This window comes from Elephas maximus, chromosome 15 (genome assembly GCF_024166365.1).
Source record: "Elephas maximus indicus isolate mEleMax1 chromosome 15, mEleMax1 primary haplotype, whole genome shotgun sequence".
NCBI classification, from domain to species: domain Eukaryota; kingdom Metazoa; phylum Chordata; class Mammalia; order Proboscidea; family Elephantidae; genus Elephas; species Elephas maximus.
In genome coordinates, this window is record NC_064833.1 from 22,068,489 (window position 1) to 22,089,049 (window position 20,561).

At 41.4% G+C, this 20,561-nt stretch overlaps 1 protein-coding gene across 2 annotated transcripts in view; it reads left to right on the forward strand.

Moving 5' to 3' along the window:
* SNTB1 (syntrophin beta 1) overlaps positions 1 to 20,561 on the forward strand; it is a 260,706-nt gene that overhangs the window by 139,700 nt on the left and 100,445 nt on the right. For both annotated transcript variants that reach the window (XM_049854432.1, XM_049854431.1), the window contains one exon: positions 10,287 to 10,494. In XM_049854432.1, the coding sequence (XP_049710389.1) occupies positions 10,287 to 10,494 (208 nt within the window). The remainder of the gene's footprint in view (positions 1 to 10,286; positions 10,495 to 20,561) is intronic.

Below are 20,561 nucleotides of genomic sequence, written 5' to 3' on the forward strand. Positions count from 1 at the left end.
ACTTGAAACCTTTGTTGCCACGTTGCAGGATTTGTTTTAGTTACTAATTTTGTGTTAGGAGACTTCAAGTTTTATGTGTCAGCCTCGTGCCTTCTAAACAGGAGATGTGGAGAATGCTGGGAAATATTACTTGGCTCACTGGATGCCTTTGAGAGAGCGAGAGGGGAAGAAAATTACTCTTTTATTGTGAGGTTCGCCAAATGATCTCTGAGAAGCTGTGATATCATTCATATGCTGTGCCAAGCTGGATTGAAACTGCTCATCTTGGCAGACATCTAGAATGAGCATCTAATTCCTTGGGGTTGGTATGGGCCTTTATCAGAAATAGTTCCATAGGCAGTATTTACATAACTGTGGTGGAGTGTGAGAATAAACACAGCTGTGGCATTGCCCTAAATATTTCTGTTCGGCGGGGAATTAAAAGAGAACTTTATCGCTGAACTACAGATAAACACAATTCATCAAGCAGTGGTCAGTTCAACTGGGGAACAAAATAGGAGTTATAAAAGACTGGGCAGCTGAAAACAGCTCCAATCAGCCATCCTGACTTTATTGCTCATTTGCTCCTCTCCTCCCTCCTCTTCACCTGTTCCAGAAATGTAGGTCTCCTCAGCTAGCAAGGAAATTGTCTAGATTTTCCTTACCCCAAGCAGGAAGTCGAGTGTAGGCCTGCTATGGGCCAGCAGGCTTCAAGGTGCTTTGTATTTGTCATCTTATTTCATAAGGATTTCATTTTTCTTTCTGGACTATGGAATTATGTTTGGTGGGAGTAAGATTTTTTTTTTTGCCAAGGTGAAGACTCCTTAACTCTAAATGTGTTGAAATGGAAGCATGAATGCCATGTTCTAAGTGATCTGCATTTTACAAGTTACTTTAAGCCTCTGCATATTTTAAACATTAATGTGGTCCCCATTCAGCTATGCACAAGAAGATATTTACATGGTATATTAGTTTCTTAGAGTGACCACGACAAAGTACCACAAACTAGGTGGCTTAAAACAACAGAAGTTTATTCTCCCACAGCTCTGAAGCCAGAAATCTGAAATCAAGGTGTCAGCAGGGTTGGTTCCCTCTGGAGGCTTTGAGGGAGAAACCATCCCATGCCTCTCTGCTAGCTTTTGGTGGTGGTTGGCAATCCTTGGCATTCTTTGGTTTATAGTCATATCACTCCAGTCTCTGTCTCCATCTTCACAACGCCTGTGTGTTGTTTTTTGTCACTTATGAGGACACTTTTATTGGAATTAGGGCCTACTCTAATCCGATATCGTTTTATCTCAATTCTTACCTTAATCACATCTGCAAAGATCTTATTTCCAAATAAGCTGACATTCTGAGGTTCTGGGAGGATATGGAATTTAGAGGAACACTATTCAACCCACTACACGTGGTGAACTTCTTGAGGACAGGGACCATGTACTCCACTTGTCCCTTCTGTACCCAATACCATGCTAGACATGTGATAAGTATTCTGGAATACTTGCCAATTGGACGTCATGTCTTTGTGTGCACGTGTGAAGAAATAACAGTATTTTTAACTCCATTTGGTAACCAAAGAGATTGACTAGGATTTTTTGTTTTGATATGTATGCCCTGTCTCTTTTTTTTACAGTGTAGTGTAACTAGGTTTTCAGGACTTCAGTGCTACGAGGTTCTCATTATTTGCTTAGATAATAGGGCAAAAAAATAGGGCACATTATCATTAATAGAGGAGGTTCATAGACCTCTTCTTTCTTCCCCTTTGGGTTTTGTTGGAGGCATGGGGGAAAAGGTAATCTAGATTGCTGAATTCTTTCATTTATTCATTCCACAAATAATTGGCATCTTCCCTGTGCCAAACGCTTGCAATGGCCAGCCAGGAGTCTTTATCTCATCATCATTTATGGTGGTTTCATGCTGTCCCCATATCCTGTCAATGAAGTCTTCTATCTACTCATGGTTGGTGTTTTTCTCATTGCTTCTGTTATCATCTGATCCCTATCTTGAGTCCACTGTCTGTCTCTTCTTGTAACTAAAGCTACACCTTAGTCAGAAGAAATGGTCTTCTCCCTCTACACCCAAATCTGCAAGCTCCCCATAGGCTACTAGTTAACAGCCCTCAAAACTGGAAATACTGTCCAACACCCATTCTTGATAAAAACTCTCAGTAAAACAGGAATAGAAGGGAAATTCCTTAACATAATAAAGTGCATCAATTTTTTTTTTTTTTATACAATACCAACAGCCAGCATCATTCTCAATCAAGAGGGGCTGAAAGCATTTCCCTTGAGAAAGGAAACAAGACAAGGATCCCCTTTATCACCACTCCTATTTAACATTGTGCTGGAAGTTCTTGCTAGAGCAATAAGGCAAGAAAAAGAAAAAAGGGCGTCCAAATTGGAAAGGAAGAAGTAAAACTATGCCTAGTCGCATATGACATAATTCTATGTATAGAGAACCCCAGAAATTCCACAAGAAAACTACTGGAACTAATAGAAAGCTTCAGCTGAGTAGCAGGATGTAAGATCAACATACAAAAATCAGTTGGATTCTTAACCACCACCACCAACAACAACAAAAAACTGTTGGATTCTTATGTACCAACAAAGAGAACTTCAAAAAGGAAATCAGGAAAACAATACAAAGAAGATAAAGTACTCAGGAATAAGTCTAGCCAGGGATGTAAAAGACCTATACAAAGAAAACTACAAAATGCTATTACAAGGAACCAAAGAGGTCTACATAAATAGAAAAACATACCATGCTCACAGATAGGAAAACTCAACATTGTGAAAATCCTACCCAAAGTGATCTACAAATATAAGGCAGTCCTGATCCTAATACCAACCCCATTCTTTAATGAGACAGAAAAATGAATCACTAACTTTATACGGAAAGGAAAGAGGCCCCAGATAAGCAACGCATTATTAAAGAAAAAGAACAAAGTAGGAGACTTCACACTAGCTGATCCCAGAACCTACTATGTAGCGATAGTAGTCAAAACAGCCTGGTACTGGCACAATGACAGACACACAGACCAATGGAACAGAATCAAGAACCCAGACATAAATCCATCCACCTATGGTCAGCTGATCTTTGACAAAGGACCAAAGTCCATGAAATGAGGGAAAGAGACAGTCTTTTTAACAAATGGTGCTGGCAAAACTGGATGTCCATCTGTAAAAAAATGAAACAGGACCCATACCTCACACCATACACAAAATCTAATGCAAAGTGAATCAAAGACCTAAGTATAAAACCTACAAAGATAAAGATCATGGAAGAAAAAATAGGCCATAATATATGGCATAAAGAGAATACAAACCGTAACTAATAATGCACAAACACCAGAAGATAAACTAGATAACTGGGAGCTCCTAAAAATTAAACAATTTTGCTCATTGAAAGACTTTACCAAAAGATAAAAAAAGAACCTACAGACTGGGAAAACTTTTTGGCTATGACATATCCGACTAATCTCTAAAATCTATAGAATACTTATAGGTATCTGACATAGCTCTAGAATCTATAGACTACTTTAACAGCTCAACAACAAAAAGACAACCCAATTTAAAAAAAATGGACAAAGGATATAAACAAACACTTCCCAAAGAAGACATTCAGGCAGCTAACAGACATTCATGAGCAAACGCTCATGATCATTAGCCACTAGAGAAATGCAAATCAAAATTACAGTGAGATACCATCTCACCCAGGCATTACTGTCACTAATCAGAAAATAAATGTTGGAGAGGTTGCGGGGAGATTGGAACTCTTACACATTGCTGGTGGGATTGTAAAATGGTACAACCATCATGGAAAATGATATGGAACCTCCTTAAAAAGCTAGAAATAGAAATACCATAGGTTCCAGCAATCCCACTCCTAGGACTATATCCCAGAGACATAAGAACCATCACACGAATAGACATATGCACACCCATCTTCACTGCAGCATTATTCACAATAGCAAAAAGATGGAAACAACCTAAGTGCCCATCAACAGAAGAATGGATAAACAAATTATGGTACATACACACAATGGAATACTATGCAACAATAAAGAACAATGATGACTCTGCAGGACACCTCAAACATGAATGAATCTGGAGGACATGCTAAGTGAAATAAGTCAATCACAAAAGGACAAATGTTATATAAGACCACTAATATAAAAACCCAAGAAAAGGTTTACACACAGAAAAAGACAATCTTTGATGGTTACTTGGGAGAGGAGAGATGGGGAGGGGAAATCACTAACTAGATAACAGACAAGTGTTAACTTTGGTGAAGGGAAAGACAATGCACAATATAGGGGAAGTCAGCACAGCTTGACCAAGGCAAAGTCATAGAAGCTTCCTAGACACGTTTAAACACCTTGAGGGACATATTTACTGGGGCAGAGGGCAGGGGACCATGGTCTTGGGGGTCATCTAAGTCAATTGACATAATAAAGTTCATTAAAAAAATGTTCTACATCCTACTGGTGAGTAGCGTCAGGGTCTTAAAGTTTGCAGGCAGCCATCTAAGACATCTATTGGCTGCATCACATTTGGAGCAAAGGAGAATGAAGAAAACCAAAGACACAAAGAAAATATTAGTCCAGAGGACTAATGGAGCACATGAACCACAGCCTTCACCAGCCTGAGCCCAGAAGAACCAGATGGTGCCCTGCTACCATCACAGACAGCTCTGACCTGGACCAATAAGAGGGTCCCAGACAGAGCAGGAGAAAACGTAGAACAAATAATTGATCTAAGTGATCTTGTGTAACTTCAGAGACAGGTCATAAAAACTATAGTGGTTCCTGCTTGTTCTGAGGGAAGCTAACTTCCATGTCCTGAGGGTACTCATACAGCCTCTGGAGAGTCCCAGGTGGCTAGGAACTGAGGCTTCCTGTCCACAGCCATGAGAGTCGCCATCTTAAAAGTGGATCCTCAGCCCATTAAGCTTTCTGATAACCACAGCCCCTGCTGACATCCTCACAAGAGACCCTGAGCCAGAACTACCCAGCTAAAGCATTCCCAAATTCCTGACACACAGAAATTGTGAGATAATAAATGCTTGATGTTTTATGACACTTAATTTTGAGACAATTTCTTAAGTAGCAGTAGATAACTAAAACGCTCTCCAGAAACTCGTATTGTCTTTCTAGTGATAGTCACCTAGAGGCTCTGCTCTTTAGGGAGCTCAGGCTGGGGCTCAGAGACGTTTGCCATGGTCCTTAATCTGTATAATTTGTGGAACATTTAAAGCATATACCCAGGGCTTAACCCCTAGAGATTCTTACTCAATAGGTCGGGAACGGGGTCCAGCACCTGTATTTAATTTAATGATTAAAAAAAACAAAAACCTATTCAAGGGTTCCTGAAGAATGCTTTTGGTTGAGATTCTCTGCTGCCCTTTTTTTTTTTTTCTTACACTACAAATGCAAAAAGCAACAGGTCTCTCTTCTCTGTGCTCTCGGCCCTTTCTTTGAGAACTGATGTAGGGAGTGGGGAGGCCAAGCTCAATGCAGCTTTCAGCAGGTCTACTTCGGCCCTTGGGGAGCCTGGCAAACCTCCAAGCTCAGTGTTTTTTCTTGAGAATTTTTAGGCAACACTTCTCGAACTTGATTTGCATCAGATTTACCTGCAGGGCTATTGTTGGGCCCCACCCCAGAATTCCTAATTCACTTGGCCTGGGGTGAGAACACAAGTTCCTGGATGATGAAATCCCTCTGTTCTGGGCTACTAACTGGAGAGGCCTGGCGGGGAAGATCACAGCCGTTGACTACCCTATGGAGTACAGTTCTACCCTGAAACACAGGGCGTTAACAGGGGTTGGAATCAACTCCATGGCAACTGGTGCGGTTTTTTTTTGGAGGAGTGGGCCAGTGAGAGCAGAGAATTTGCATTTTCTAACAAGTTTCCGGGTGATGCTGGTCTGGGGCCTCACTTTGCGAACCATTGCTATGAAGTATCTTATTGTTATTTGCCATTGAGTCAGTTCTGACTCATGGAGACACCATGTGTGCAGTGTAGAACCACTCCATAGGGTTTTCAAAGCTGTGACCTTTTAAAAGCAGATTGCCAGGCCTGTCTGTTCAAATGCCTTTGAGTGTATTCAGGACCTGGTATTTAAACTTTGCCTTAGAAATAATCCAAAATATGCCCTATACCCCAGGCAACAAGAGGCAAAAAACAAACAAAAACCTTACCTATTTTGCCATAAAAAAACCAAAACCAAACCCATGCCGTTGAGTTGATTCCTACTCATAGCGACTCTATAGGGCAGAGTAGAACTGCCCCATAGAGTTTCCAAGGAGCACCTGGCAGATTCGAACTGCTGACCCTTTGTTTAGCAACCATAGCTCTTAACTACCAAGCCACCAGGGTTTTCTATTTTTCCATAAAAAAATTAAAAAAAAATTTTAGGCGAGAATAATTCATGGGAGTAGAAATCCTAATAATGGTCATTTTGGGAGGTAGTAACTGGAGAGGGTGTACAAGAGGGGCTTCTGGGATGCTTGTGTAAATCGTTGGCATATCTAGGGCACTACACTGCCTCTGGGCACATGGCGCCCCTGACCAGTTTCTATTAACCCAGTATAGCCCAACGACCTTCCCTAGGTACCAACCAGAAAACCAAACACACTACCATCAAGTCAATTCTGACTCATAGAGACCCTATAGGACAGAGTAGAACTGCCCCTTTTGGTTAGCAGCTGAGCACTTTTAACCATCGCGCTATCGGGGCTTCCTTCCTCAGGCATGCTAATATGTTAACTAAAAGATTACCGAGCTTGACTTGTATTTTTGAGATGATATTATGGTAAAATTATCTGAAGGAGAGACGTCAGGTGTTTGAACAGGGGCGCAATTTCAGTGCTTGCTATAGGCACAATTTTCCATAGATAATGCCACAGGCCATACCAGGTTAATAGAAACTGCTCGGTGGCACCACAGCACCCAGAGCAATACCTGCCATATCCTAGTTATACCTCTGCAGTCATATTAAGACAATAATAGAAATTGATTGAAATTTATTTAATATAAAACCCATTAAACCCATTGTCGTTGAGTCAATTTTGACTCCTAGTGACCCTATAGGACAGAGTAAAATTGACCTATGAAATTTCCAAGGAGCACCTTGTGGATTTGAACTGCTGACCTATTGGTTAGCAGACGTAGGTCTTAACCACTATGCCACCAGGGTTTCCTTATTTAATATACGATTTGCAAATCAGAGTAACATTTCAGAGAGTCAAAAATGTTCTGAAGATAAGAAGAACTTCCAAAATTCTTATATCAAATCTTACCGGCATTGCCATGGATGTAACTGATAAAACTGTTTGTGGTCAGCAAGAATTTCATACAGTATTGTCTTGAAGAACAAGTAAAATAATTACTGATTTACCCTATAACATAACTCCCAGTCTGACCTTTGGAGTCTCTGTTTTCCAAAACTGGCTGAATTCTTCAAAAGAGCACAATGCTCAAGGCAAAATGGTATTACTAGTTTATCTAGACCATTGTTTGACTCAAAGGTGATTTACTAATTTCAAGGCTTAAGGTTCAAAAGGACACTTAAGGGCAAATGTCGTGAGTGGGTCGCTTCAACTCCATGGACCCAGAAGTCTGGACTACAGGAGAATTAAAACAGCTTCTCACTTGTAATAGTCAATTTCTTGATCTGAGTGGTGATTACACAAGTAATTTTTATCTTTGTAAAAAAGCATGTAAGCTGGGCACTTTTCTGTCCCTGTGTTATATTTAAATAAAAAGCTTACTTAAAAATTAATAGTAAATATTGTCAAAAATTGGGAGAGCCGGCCTCCCCATCACTAATAGCCTGAACCTCTGTTCACAAGTCTCTTTGTCCAAGCAGCATGCTGGCAGCCCAACAAAGAAAAGAGTCTGTTTTTCTTTCTTTTTTTTCTGCTGGAGTCAATTTTTTTGTGATACCTGGGGAATGACTGCTTCCCAAGTTGTCATCTCTTTAGAAACAATTCCAGGTCTTCAAAGGAAAATACCATAAATGAAATATTTAAGTGTTTTAAATTCCTAGAACAATAGATATTGGTAGGATAATTTGAAAAGCGGGGTTTGAGCTCTTTTTAGTGCTTTTGGAGAATCTTCGTTTGTTTTCTAGTATTAAACTTTACAGAAGAGTAAGAACCTCGGGAAGGAAGGAACACTCCCCCTAGATTTACTGCCCATTTCTTTGAGAAGTGCCTAAAAAGCCTGAGATGTTTTCTTCTGGGTGAGGACAAGTGACTTCAAAAAATTCCCTGTTTCATCACATAAAACCTCTGGAGGCTTAGTGAGAAGTCTTGTTTTGCAAATTTCTTAAAGGGAATGCTAATTATTGCTAAAACACCTCCAGAGACTTCCCTCTTTTCGAAATCCTTCCTTTCCTACCGTTTAGGTTTATGAGTAAAAAGGTCTACTCACTCTAAAAGTTTGGTCTCAAGGGTTAATGAGGCCAGATTGCATTGTGGGTGCTAACGTTCAGGTGGTCTGCAAAATTGTTATTTTGGAACTAAGTAGCTAAGTAGAGCACCATTGGGCATATTTGGTGATGATCAGATCCCATGCCAGATAGCTTCATCTTATTGGATGTTGTGGTAGTCAGATTTTTTTGTCCAGTCTGGTGGAGAGACATTGTAATGCAGCGCTTAAATTCATGGACTTTTGAACCTAACCATCCTGGTTTGATGGTAACCCCGGAGGTGTAGTGGTTAAGTGCTATGGCTGCTAACCAAGAGGTCGGCAGTTCGAATCCACCAGACGCTCCTTGGAAACTCCAGAGGGCAGTTCTACCCTGTCCTATAGGGTTGCTATGAGTCGGAATCAGCTCGACGGCAGTGGGTTTGGTTTTTGGTGGGTAACCGTTTGAATCCCAGCATCACCAACCATAGGAGCCCTAGTAGCGCAGTAGTTAAAGCTCTCAGCTGCTAACCAAAAGGTCAGAGGTTTGAATCCACCAGCCAGTTCTCGGGAGAAAGATGTGGCAGTCTGTTCTGTAAAAGATTAAAAGATTACAGCCTTGAAAATCCTATGGGGCAGTTCTGCTCTGTCCTACAGGGTCGCTAGGAGTTGGAATGGACTCTACAGCAGTGGATTTTTTGGTATCACCAGCCATGTGCCCTTGGGCAAATTACTTCTCTCTCTCTCCCTTTAAACTTCAGTTTTTCCTCTGTAACTACGGTTGATAATATCAGTCATAGAATTGCTGTTGTTAGTTGCAATGTTATAGATTGAATTGTATCTCCCAAAAATGTGTGTCAACTTGGCTAGGCCATGATGCCTTGTATTGTTTGATTGTCTGCTATTTTGTCATCTGACGTGATTTTCCTATGTGCTGTAAACCCTACCTCTATGATATGCGTCCAGTGCTTCTCTATGATGGTAACAAGGCAGGATTGGAGGCAGTTATGTTAATGAGGTAGGACTCACTCTCCAAACCCTTCCCCACAGCTTTCAAGCTCTTCTTGACCTGGCCTCTGCCATCTCTCCAGCTTTGTCCTGTGTCACTCTCTTCCCCTTAGATATCACGGTCCAGTCACATGGGTCCTCTCGCTTATCGCCAGACCCACCAAGCTTTCTCCTGCCTTAAAACTTTTCCGTGTAGACATGGTGGTGCGATGGTTAAGTGTATGGCTGCTATTAGCAGTTCAAACCCACCCAGTGACTCTGTGGGAGAAAAACCCAGCAATCTGCTTCTGTAAAGAACACAGTCTAGAAAACCGCTGGAGCGGTTCTACTCTGTTACATGGAGTCACCATTAAGTCAGAATCGACCCGAGGGCACCTTACAGCAGGAAAAACAACAACAAGGGTTTTACGTGCTCTGCTCTGTCTGCCTGTGATGCCCTTTGAGATCTTGCATGGTTCAGTCCTTCGTGTCATTCGTCCTGTGCTCTGCTTAAAGGTCACTTCCTCCGTAAGGTCTTCCTGACTATGCTACTCCCTCTCATCTGTCCACCTTCCCCTCAATCCCTTGCTTGCTTCATTTTTCTTCATAGGATTGTAACCCTCTGAAATTATATCTACATTTGTTCATTCCCTTGCTTATTTTCCTTTTCTCCCTAGACTATGTGGTCCCTGAAAACAGGCGCTTTTCTGTCTTATTCACAGCTATATCCCCAGTGCTTAGACCAATGTCTGAGTACTTCAGGGACACTCAATAAATATTTGTGAATGAATGAATGATGGGACCATTAAGCTAAGCCATGTGAAACTGGCAAAGCTTAAAACAAAGAATAAAGAATTAGTTTATCTTTGTGGCCCAGGGAACCTTCTAACCCTTCTCTCTTTACTTCTGCAGGCAGCTTGAAATCCACTCTGCAGATGCTAAGCATACGGTGATCCTAAGAAGCAAGGACTCAGCCACTGCCCAGGCCTGGTTCAGTGCCATCCATTCCAACGTCAGCGACCTGCTGACCCGAGTGATTGCTGAGGTCAGAGAGCAACTGGGGAAAACAGGCATTGCTGGGAGCCGAGAGATCAGGCATCTTGGCTGGCTTGCAGAAAAAGTAAGAAAATTCCTCCCTCTGAAATAGTCATTTTTTCCCTCCGGGATCTCCCAGCGCTTGTTGCAGCCACTGCAGTCATTTGTCTCCATTCCATGGGCTGATTGTCTCATTCGGTCTATTTGGCGTTCTCGTCCATCTCCAACAGGCCGCATGCCTTTGCATTATACATTTGTCTTAAGCAGCTTGGACTCCCCACATACAGCCAAAGACGTTGCGAAGTGCAGGCGTTCACTAATTGTTGAATGGCTGAACACGTGAGTGAGTGGGTGAAGAGTTTGATTCTCACACGAAGGGCAGGAAAAATAACAAACACACAACTGAGCTGTTGTCTTGGGAAGCAAGGACATTGAAATTGTTCCTTTAAAAGGGGGTTTGTGTGGGTTTTGATGAACACGGATACTTTAGGGATGATCGAATTACCCATTTACAAATAATACCAGCAACAGTTAGGATTTCTTGAGCATCTACTATATTTTCATATATTAACTGTATTCTTAAGCAGCAGTCCCCAAAAGTCATCATTTACGAGCACCTACTTTGTGTGAGGCACAGTGCTAGACAGGAGTAGAGTGGAGTGTGTGAAGATGAATAAGGATTTCATCGCTGTCCTCAGGGAGGACAGCTGGTGTGAGTCAAATTAACACTGTCACTCTGACTTTTTTTTCCCAAGATATGTGATCTGTTGAAGATAGTAAAACTCACTTTGCAGCCCTCTCCTGGGAGTTAATCCCTCTCTTCATTTCAAAGGATTGAACCTTTGCCCTTGTCCTCACACCTGATTGCTGTTCCTTGAACTTGACCTTGAGAGCTCAGCAACACTGGGCTTTGGGGACAGCCTGACTTCCCAGTGACTCTCATTCTAATAGGTGGTAAATGGGAATATTGATAGTCACAATAATAGCTTTCTTGCCAATGAACCTTGTCATCTGAGAAGGCCCAGTCAAACAGTACTTGAAAATACTTGAATTCGGCTGTTTTCCACCATTGTTCTTTGTTTGCAGTAGTTCAGGCATGAGTCTCAGCCACAAAGTTCAACACAAAATGGGTTGTTTGGCTGGGTACTGTTCCATCTCTCACAGATTTCAGAGAACTGAAGGGACAGAGCAGGTGGTAGAAGCACCAAAGTCGTAATAAAAACAAGCCACAGCTTGCCTCTCTTGACCTTCTGTGTTTGGGTTCTTGATGAAAACAACACTAAATCTGGATGATTGACGTTAATTTTAAAAGTTACTGTCTTCTGTTCAGAGCAAAGGAGAATGAAGAAAACCAAAGACACATGGAACATGTTAGTCCAAAGGACTGATGGATCACAAGTATCACAGCCTCCACCAGCCTGAGCCCAGAACAACTAAATGGTGCCTGGCTATCACCACTGACCACTCTGAGAGGGATCATAATAGAAGGTCCCAAACAGAGCGAGATAAAAAGGTGGAAAAAAATTCAAATTCACAGAAAAAGGCCAGACTTACTGGTCTGACAGAGACTGGAGGAACCCTGAGTCTATGGCCCCCAGACACCCTTTTAACTCAGAGTCAAGTCATTCTCGAATTTCACCCTTCAGCCAAAGATTACATAGGTCTATAAAACAAACAATAAAACACGGAAGAACATGTTTCTTAGCTCAGTCATGTAAATGGGACCAAATGGGCAACACCTTCCCAAAAGCAAAGAGGAGCAGACAGGAAGGGACAGGAAAACAGGGCAAACGGAAATGAGGAACCCAGGTTGGAGAAGGGGAGACAGTTGGCACAACGCACAAATTGCAACCAAGGGTCACAAAAACAATTTGTCTGTAAATTGTTGAATGAAAAACTAATTTGCTCTGTAAACTTTTACCTAAAGCACACAGACACACACACACACACACAAACAAGTTATAGTCTTTAACACGCTCCACTTTTTACTCCCTGCAAATGTAGGTATTTTTATTAGGAGAAGGCCTATTAGGAATCTTTCAGCTGCAAGTGACAGAAAGCTCAACCCAATTTAGCTTGAGCAAAAAGGGGGATGGACCATTTCAGATAACTAAAATGGCCACTGATAAATGTCAGGCATGGCTGCATCCAGGAATTCAGATAACATTAGTAGACCTTACTCTTCATCTCTTTGCTTCCCTGTCCTCTTCAGTGGTTTTATTCTCAGTCAAGCCCTCTGTTCTTGGCCTGATAGTTCCAAACATGAGTTTTTTTCTTATGGCTATCTCAGTGACTAAATGCCTTTTTGCCCCGGTAGTTCCAACAGAAGTCCTGAGATTAAGTTTAATTGGATTGACTTGGATTATATCTCCAGCCCTGGGTTGGGGCTGAGATTAGTGTCAACGAAGGCATGTGCCCTGTGAGATGAGGAAGGGTGCTTCTCTAGTGGAGGATTAGGATGCCATGCTAGGAGAACGGTGAGTGGATGCTGGGGATGCAAAAATTAAAGACATTCACTATAGGAGGAAAATGGGAGGAGTTGATTGGGATGAAAAATATCCCCACTTGGTTAAAGTCCTAATGGACTTGGACATATACTCTATATTTCAGAGTTCTGGCAGTAAATGGTGGCACACTCAAAAGAATTGGATGGAAACGATTTAATGAGGGATAATTTTTAAGGTGTGGCGAATACAAAGGAAACCAGTGAGAGATACCAGGGCTAACAATAGCAGGAGGCCACTACCACCCCCTGACTTGCGAAGGCAAGGAGAAGGAGCAGTTACCTGAAACTGGCAAGATTTATAGCTGTAGAAGCCACCAACCAACCAGTTGCCAACGAGTCGATTCCAACTTATGGTACCCCATGTGTTGCAGAGCAGGACTGTGCTCCATAGGATTTTCATGTCTGTGACCCTTTGGAAAAAATCACCAGGCTTTTTTTCCAAGGTGCCTCTAGATGGGTTTGAACCACCAACGTTTTGATTAGTAGCCCCGCACTTAACCATTTGCACCACCGAGGGACTCACTCCATAGCTGTAGAAAAGGGTAATTTTGTATAGCCCCTGATCTACTGTTGGTGCCTCCCACTGGCTAAAGCAGTCTGAAAGCCAGGGGGTCAGGGAGCCCCACTGATACACTGTGTTAAGGTCAACATCCCAGGCACAGGGCAGGGTGGAAAAGAGTAGAGACTGGATCTGGGAGGCAAAAAGCAGGCTGTCCAGCACACATCTCTTCACCTTTTAAGGAACAGAGATGGTCTCTATTCTCCAAATTACTCTTCTTTCATCACTTTAAGCGTGAATTACCATTAAAATCTTTACTGTTTAGATAAACGAAAAATGGCATTGCATCATTATTAGTGTTATTAAAATTTTTTCCAAAGACTCTGTGTTCTCACTTGTAAATTATCTGCTTATTCCCTTTGCTTATCCCAATTTATCAGTAGATAAATCATTATTAGGTATTCCCATGGAACTTAACAAATGCCCATAAAAAGTTTTATTTGGGGGTCCTGATTAGAGTGGAGAAAAAACATAGAACAAAATTCAAATTAATAAAAAAAAGACCAGATTTACTGGTCTGAGAGAGACTGGGGTAACCCCTGAGACTGTATCCCTTAGACACTCTTCTCACTTAGAACTAAAGCCATTCCCAGAGATCACCTTTCAGCCGAATAATAGACAAGGCTGTAAGTAAACAATACTGCACATGAGGAAAGTGTTCCTTAGACAAACCACCTACATGAGACCAAAAGAACAACCCCAAAAAGCAAACTCAAACCCATTGCCATCAATTCCGACTCATAGCGACCCTATGGGACAGCTTAGAATTGCCCCATACATATTCCAAGGAGCACCTGGTGGATTTGAACTGCCGATCTTTTGTTTAGCAGCCATAGCTCTTAACCACTACACCACCAGGGTTTCCAAAAGAACAACATATGCCCAAAAACAAGGATGGAAAGGCAGGAAGAGGCAGGAAAACCAGACGAATGGAAATGGGGATCTCAGGATGGTAATGGAGGAGAGTACTGATACATTACAGGGACTGCAACCAGTGTCACGGAACAACTTGTGTATAAATTATTGACTGGGAAACTAATTTGCTCTGTAAACCTAAAAAAAGAAAAAAAAAAAAAAACCAGTTGCCATCGAGTTGATTCCGACTCATAATGACCCTGTAGGACAGAGTAGAACTGCTCCGTAGGGTTTCTTTTCAAGGAGCAGTTGGTGACATTTTATTTTTGGAATATTATTGTTATTTGATGGAATTTCAGGTAACCATTACAAACGGCTCTTTAAATTGTGCTATGCAGTGTATCCTTATAAGTAATAATAACTTGTAATGACAGTTATTGGGAGCACTAATGTCTTTTATTGCCTTCATGTTCAAAACTTTTCAAAAGGTTATCATAGATCAAGTCCAGGGGAACAAACCCAAATTGGAATTTTTTTTAAATAAACACTTAATAATGAACCCTAGTGTGGAGACATATGAGTGGTGTTTGGCAAAATGTTACAATGAATGGCAAATCCTTAACACTGTGCCTGTCTTATAATATCACAAATATCAGTGAATTCGCTTGGTATTTGTAAAGATATAAAGTATGATCCCATATATATTCAGCTGTGATTTACCTTAAATTGATGTCTGTTGTCTTTTCCTGTACTGTAAAACTTTTGAGTTTGTGGATTAATAGGAGTAGCTCTGAGACAAGACTGTACAGATTATATTTAATTTCAAGTTTTGAGAACCAGCATTTAAAAGAGCTAAAACAATATGAAACAACAGCTTTCCTTTAAAAAAAAAAAAAACCTGTTCAGAGGAAAACTTAATATTAAAAAATATTCTTTGTGAAATGGTCCGAGGAGGCTGCATGAAGGAGATGGACTTAAAAATGGCTCCGGAGAAATGACTGGGTGTTGAGTCCCTGGGTAAAGCAAATGATTAATGTGCTCAGCTGCTAACAGAAAGGTTAAAGGTTCTAGTCCACCCAGCAGCACCTTGGAAGAAAGGCCTGAAGATCTACTTCCAAAAAAATCAGCCACTGAAAACCCTGTGGAGCGTAGTTCTACTCTGACATACATGGGGTCACCATGAGTAAGAAGCAACTTGGCAGCAACTGGTTAAATAAGCATTAGCTTTACTTTTTTTTTTTTTTCATTTTCCTATACATTTATACCAGAAGGATGTTTGCCTGTATTTTATTGACTATTCAAAGGTATTCGACTGGGTGGATCATAACAAATTACGGATAACATTGCAGAGAAGGGGAATTCCAGAACACTTAATTGTGCTCATGTGGAACCGGTACACAGACCAAGGGGCAGTCGTTCGAACAGAACATAGGGATACTGCATGGTTTAAAGTCAGGAAGAGTGTGTGTCAGGGTTGCATCCTTTCACTGTTCTTATCCAGTCTCTATCCTGAGCAAATAATCCACGAAGCTAGACTATATGAAGAAGAATGTGGCATCAGGACTGGAGGAAAACTCATTAACAACCTGTGATATGCAGATGACACAACCTTGCTTGCTGAAAGTGAAGAGGACTTGAAACACTTACTAATGAAGGATCAAAGACCACAGCCTTCAGTATGGATTGCATCTCAACATAAGAAAACAAAAATCCTCACAACTGGACCAATAAGCAACATCATGATAAATGGAGAAAATATTGAAGTTGTCATGAATTTCATTTTACTTAGATCCACAATCAACTCCCATGGAAGCAGCAGTATTGCACTAGGCATATCTACTGCAAAAGACCTCTTTAAAGTGTTAAAAAGCAAAGATGTCACTTTGAGGACTAAGGGGCACATGAGCCATGGCCTTTTCATTTGTCTCATATGCATGTGAAAGCTGGACAATGAATAAGGAAGACCGAAGAAGAATTGATGCCTTTGAATTAGGCAGTTGGTGAAGAATATCGAATATACCATGGACTGCCAAAAGAAAGAACAAATCTGTCTTGGAAGAAGTACAGCCAGAATGTTCCTTAGAAGTGAGGAGGGCAAGACTTCGTCTACCGTACTTTAACTTGTTATCAGAAAGAACCAGTCCCTGGAGAAGGACACCGTACTTGGTAAAGTAGAGGGTCAGCGAAAAAGAAGACCCTCATCAAGATGGATCGATACAGTGGCTGCAACAATGGGCTCAAATATAGCAACGATTGTGAGGATGGCCCAGGACCAGGCAGTGTTTCATACTATTATACATAGGGTTGCTATGAGTTGGAACTTACTCAACCGTACCTAACGACAACAACATGCATTTAGAACTGACAGTAAAACAGTTTTTAATGTTTTGACAAAAAAACTTAATGGTCATGGAACAATCCTAGTTTTTTAAGTGATTATTGAGATCACCATGTATGGTTTCAGCTTACATGGTTAGTTTTAGGATCCAACACTAACTACTGTGCAAAAGATTGTTTTTATATATGTATACAATAAACACCAAGTGACAATATAGAATTTTTTGTTTCATTCTATTGTAGATAGGGTTTCTGAGTTGGAGCCAACTCGACAGCACCTAACAACAACATATATGTATTCTGTATTCTCATGTAATTCACTAGATCATTAATTTTCAGTTCCAACAATAACAGTTTATTCATCCCCCAAAATATAACTGAACAAGTGATTTCATCCTCTAGCTACATTGTCCAGCTATATGAGAAAAATCTTAAGAGTGAATGTAAAATGGCCCTGGCCAGAATAAAGCAGGCTGCTGGTAGTTAAGATCTTGACAGTGTAATTAATGGAATGATATTTCTGGAAACTCTAAATATATCAGCCGTACCATCTGCCTAAAAATCACATAAGTAGGAATTTCCCACCCCTTCTTCTAGGGAGAAAATAGTCTCTGACCTGAGGGAACTCCCATCTGATAAGAAATGGAAATAGTAATGTCCTGGCTGCTCCTGGCTTGCATCATCCCTGAATCAAGACCTATGCTGGAAGACACAGGCTGTTAATGCAATTAAGTGCTAATGGGTCTGTTGTGTTGCTTTAAAAGGCAGTCATCGAGTTCCTGAGTTAATCACCTCTGAGACGGAGCAAGACTGAGGAAAACCAGGCAACAGCTTGGTTATCTTCCTGTTAGTCTTTTGCTGCAAAGTGTTTAGACTAAATGTTCCTGTGAATTTCATCCCGATTGCCGCCGTCTTCCATTCTCTCAACTAAAACAGCAGAGGTTTTAAATTGGAATGGGTGAGTGGGTGGGTGGCATAGACAGCCCTAATGAAAATATGCCCATTTTTCTGCTGGGTTTCACAGTGCTATTTAGTAATGTGAGTCAGCTTTACCAGGTGGAAAGCCAGAGCTGCCCATGTCAGAGAGATGGGGCATGTACACTTCAGTCTTTGTAGGCTGAACACATCGAGACAGAATCTCTGTGCCTGGCTGTATGGACTTCAGACTGCTGAACTTTTTTTTAATCTTATTGCACATTGCAGATGCTATTGTTGTTAGGTGTTGCTGAGTTGATTTCGACTCATAGCGACCCCATGTGACAGAGTAGAACTGCCCCATAGGGTCTTCTAGGCTGTAATCTTTAAGGGAGCGGATCGCCAGGTCTTTCTCTTGCGGAGCTCCTAGATGGGTTCGGACTGTAAACCTTTCAGTTAGTAGCCAAGCACCTAACCATTGCACCACCAGGCTTCCTTACATTGGAGATAGCCCTTGTTATATGAAGGAGATGACTTTCAGACAAGCTGCCTGTCTTTTGTAAAGAAGAAATGATTTTCCTGTTGATTTCCATTATTGATCAGTGTCTTGGGGTTCTTTAGGAGCAGAGTCTGAGATGGAGATTCTTGGGGAGTGATTTAGTGAGGAAGACTCTTAGGAGAAACCTGTAAGGAAGTGAGAGAAGCAGGATAGGCAGGAGAGGAAACTGACCAAAGATGTGTGATCGGCTGAAATCTGGCCTCAGCCTGATCCCACGGGGAGCTCTGGACCATGCATGACTCCAGTGCTCTCCCGCCTTAAGCCAGTAGGGCCACGATTTCATTCCCCCATCTAAATCAGCCGTTGGCTGTAGGCTATAGGTGGAAAAAGGTCACTCCTATGAGCCAAGAGGAACCCTGGTGGTACAGTGGTAAAGAGCTCAGCTGCTAATCAAAAAGGTCTGCAGTCTGAATCCACCAGCCACTCCTTGAAAATGCTGTGGGACAGTTCTACCCTGTCCTCTAGGGTCACTATGATTCAGAATTGACTCGACAGCAATGGGTTTGGCTTTGTTGTGTTTGGTGAGCCAAGAGCAGTTCTCCAGAGACAAAGAAGGGTTAAGCTGTGAGCAGTCGGTACAGCAGGTGAGGTTGGGTTCACCAACCTAGCAAAGGGAATTTTGGCGGAGGACCAACAGTATTTACTGTAATCAGTGATATGTTCCCACGGAAAAAAAATTCCAACAGGTGTACAGGGGACATTTAGGTGGAAGAAAGATAAGGATAGTGGCCAGTTCTGTGTCATGCTGAAAATTATAGCTTTCACCTGTTTTGGGGTGGCATCGAGTCCATTCCCAGTCGTTACGACCCCATGTGACAGGGTAGAACTGCCCCATAGGGGTTTCTTGGCTGTACAGGTAGTCCCCAACTTACAACATATTGAAGTTACACCGAACTGCTCTAATGACCATCTTTTTTTTTTTGTTGTTGTTCATCTTATCGTTAATCATATGTACTACATACAGTGTTGCAGCACGTAATTCGCCGATGTTATCATTCTCAGATGTTCACTTGCAGGTGTTCAGTGTTATGATTTACTGTTGTCAACACTGCCGGCTATGAAAGCTAAAGAAAAAAGAGGTATTCGACATTACATCAGAACCAATTTTCGACAGAGTCTTTGGAACAAAACCCTGTCTTAAGTCACAGACTACTTGTAATCTTTACAGGAGCAGATAGCCAGGTCCTTCTCCTGTGGAAGTGCTAGTGGGTTCTAATCACCAAACTTTTCGTTAGCAGCCGAATGTTTAACCATTTGCTTCTCCAGGGTTCCTTGTAGCTTTCAGCTAGAAGTTTACTTTTATCTGTACTCTTATTCTAGCAACTCACCCTGGCATTTGCTCACTCCTTACTCCCTTACATCATGGAAAAATTAGTTTTTAATGATTTGAAATTCCCAGATGTCATTTTCAGAGTCCGTTTGCGTCCTTATGTTTTTGGTTTGTGCTTTTTATTGCTTCTAATAGGACTGGGCTGCAATGTAAAAAATGCAGTGCAAATTAACACATTTCATTTTCCATCTGGAGCATGCATGATACCCCAGTGCTCTCCTACCTTAAGTTGGTATTTTCTGGTTTTGAGAGCAGAATCAGTTCCTTTATCAAGTCAGTAAATTTGAAATTCTTTGTATTGATTTTATTTAGAAGTAGGGGTAGAAACAGATTTATCTAGAGTTCTAGGCTCTGATTTAAGAACATCCATATCTCATATTGCCGCATCAGCAGGTAGGTGAGGATCTTTCTGGAGCCTCAAAGGTCAAGCAGGGATCTCAGAATTATCACAGTCACTTCTCTTTTATAATGACTCAGAGAGATGCCTAAAATATTTTCTGATCTGTAGTCATCCTGTGGGTTGTAACCCTGGAGAAGAAAGAGGCGGTTTCTTAACTTATGTCTGTAGCTGCATTGCTCGGACAGTGTCTGGGAAATAGTAGGTGGTTAATCTGTTTGTCAAATGAATTAGTTGACCAGTGGTACTAGCCAGAACATGTATTCCCTGTTGCCAGTAGATGCTGCACCACTTCTTGGGAAATTGACGTACAATTTCACGTTGTGTGTTCCAAGCGGCTTGGGAGTGAGGTGTGGTGGGAGGCTAACCCACATATCTCATCCTCATTTCTGTGTTCTAAACGATCATCCTTTCACAAAAGAGCTCTTGGACCATGAACTCTGTGTAATATAGGGATTTCCTAGGATTGCTATTAGTTGGAATCTACTGGATGGCAATGGGTTTTTTGTTTGGTTTTTTTTTACTTGACATGCATGTGTTTCACAAAAACTTCAGATGAACATTCACTTTTGTGTATACTGACCCTTCCAACACAGACATAGAACACACACTACTGTAACCTGTGGTCAAGAGTGTCAGTGCTCGAAACACAGAAATATATCTGGTATATGTGTGTATTTGTACCGAATGATTC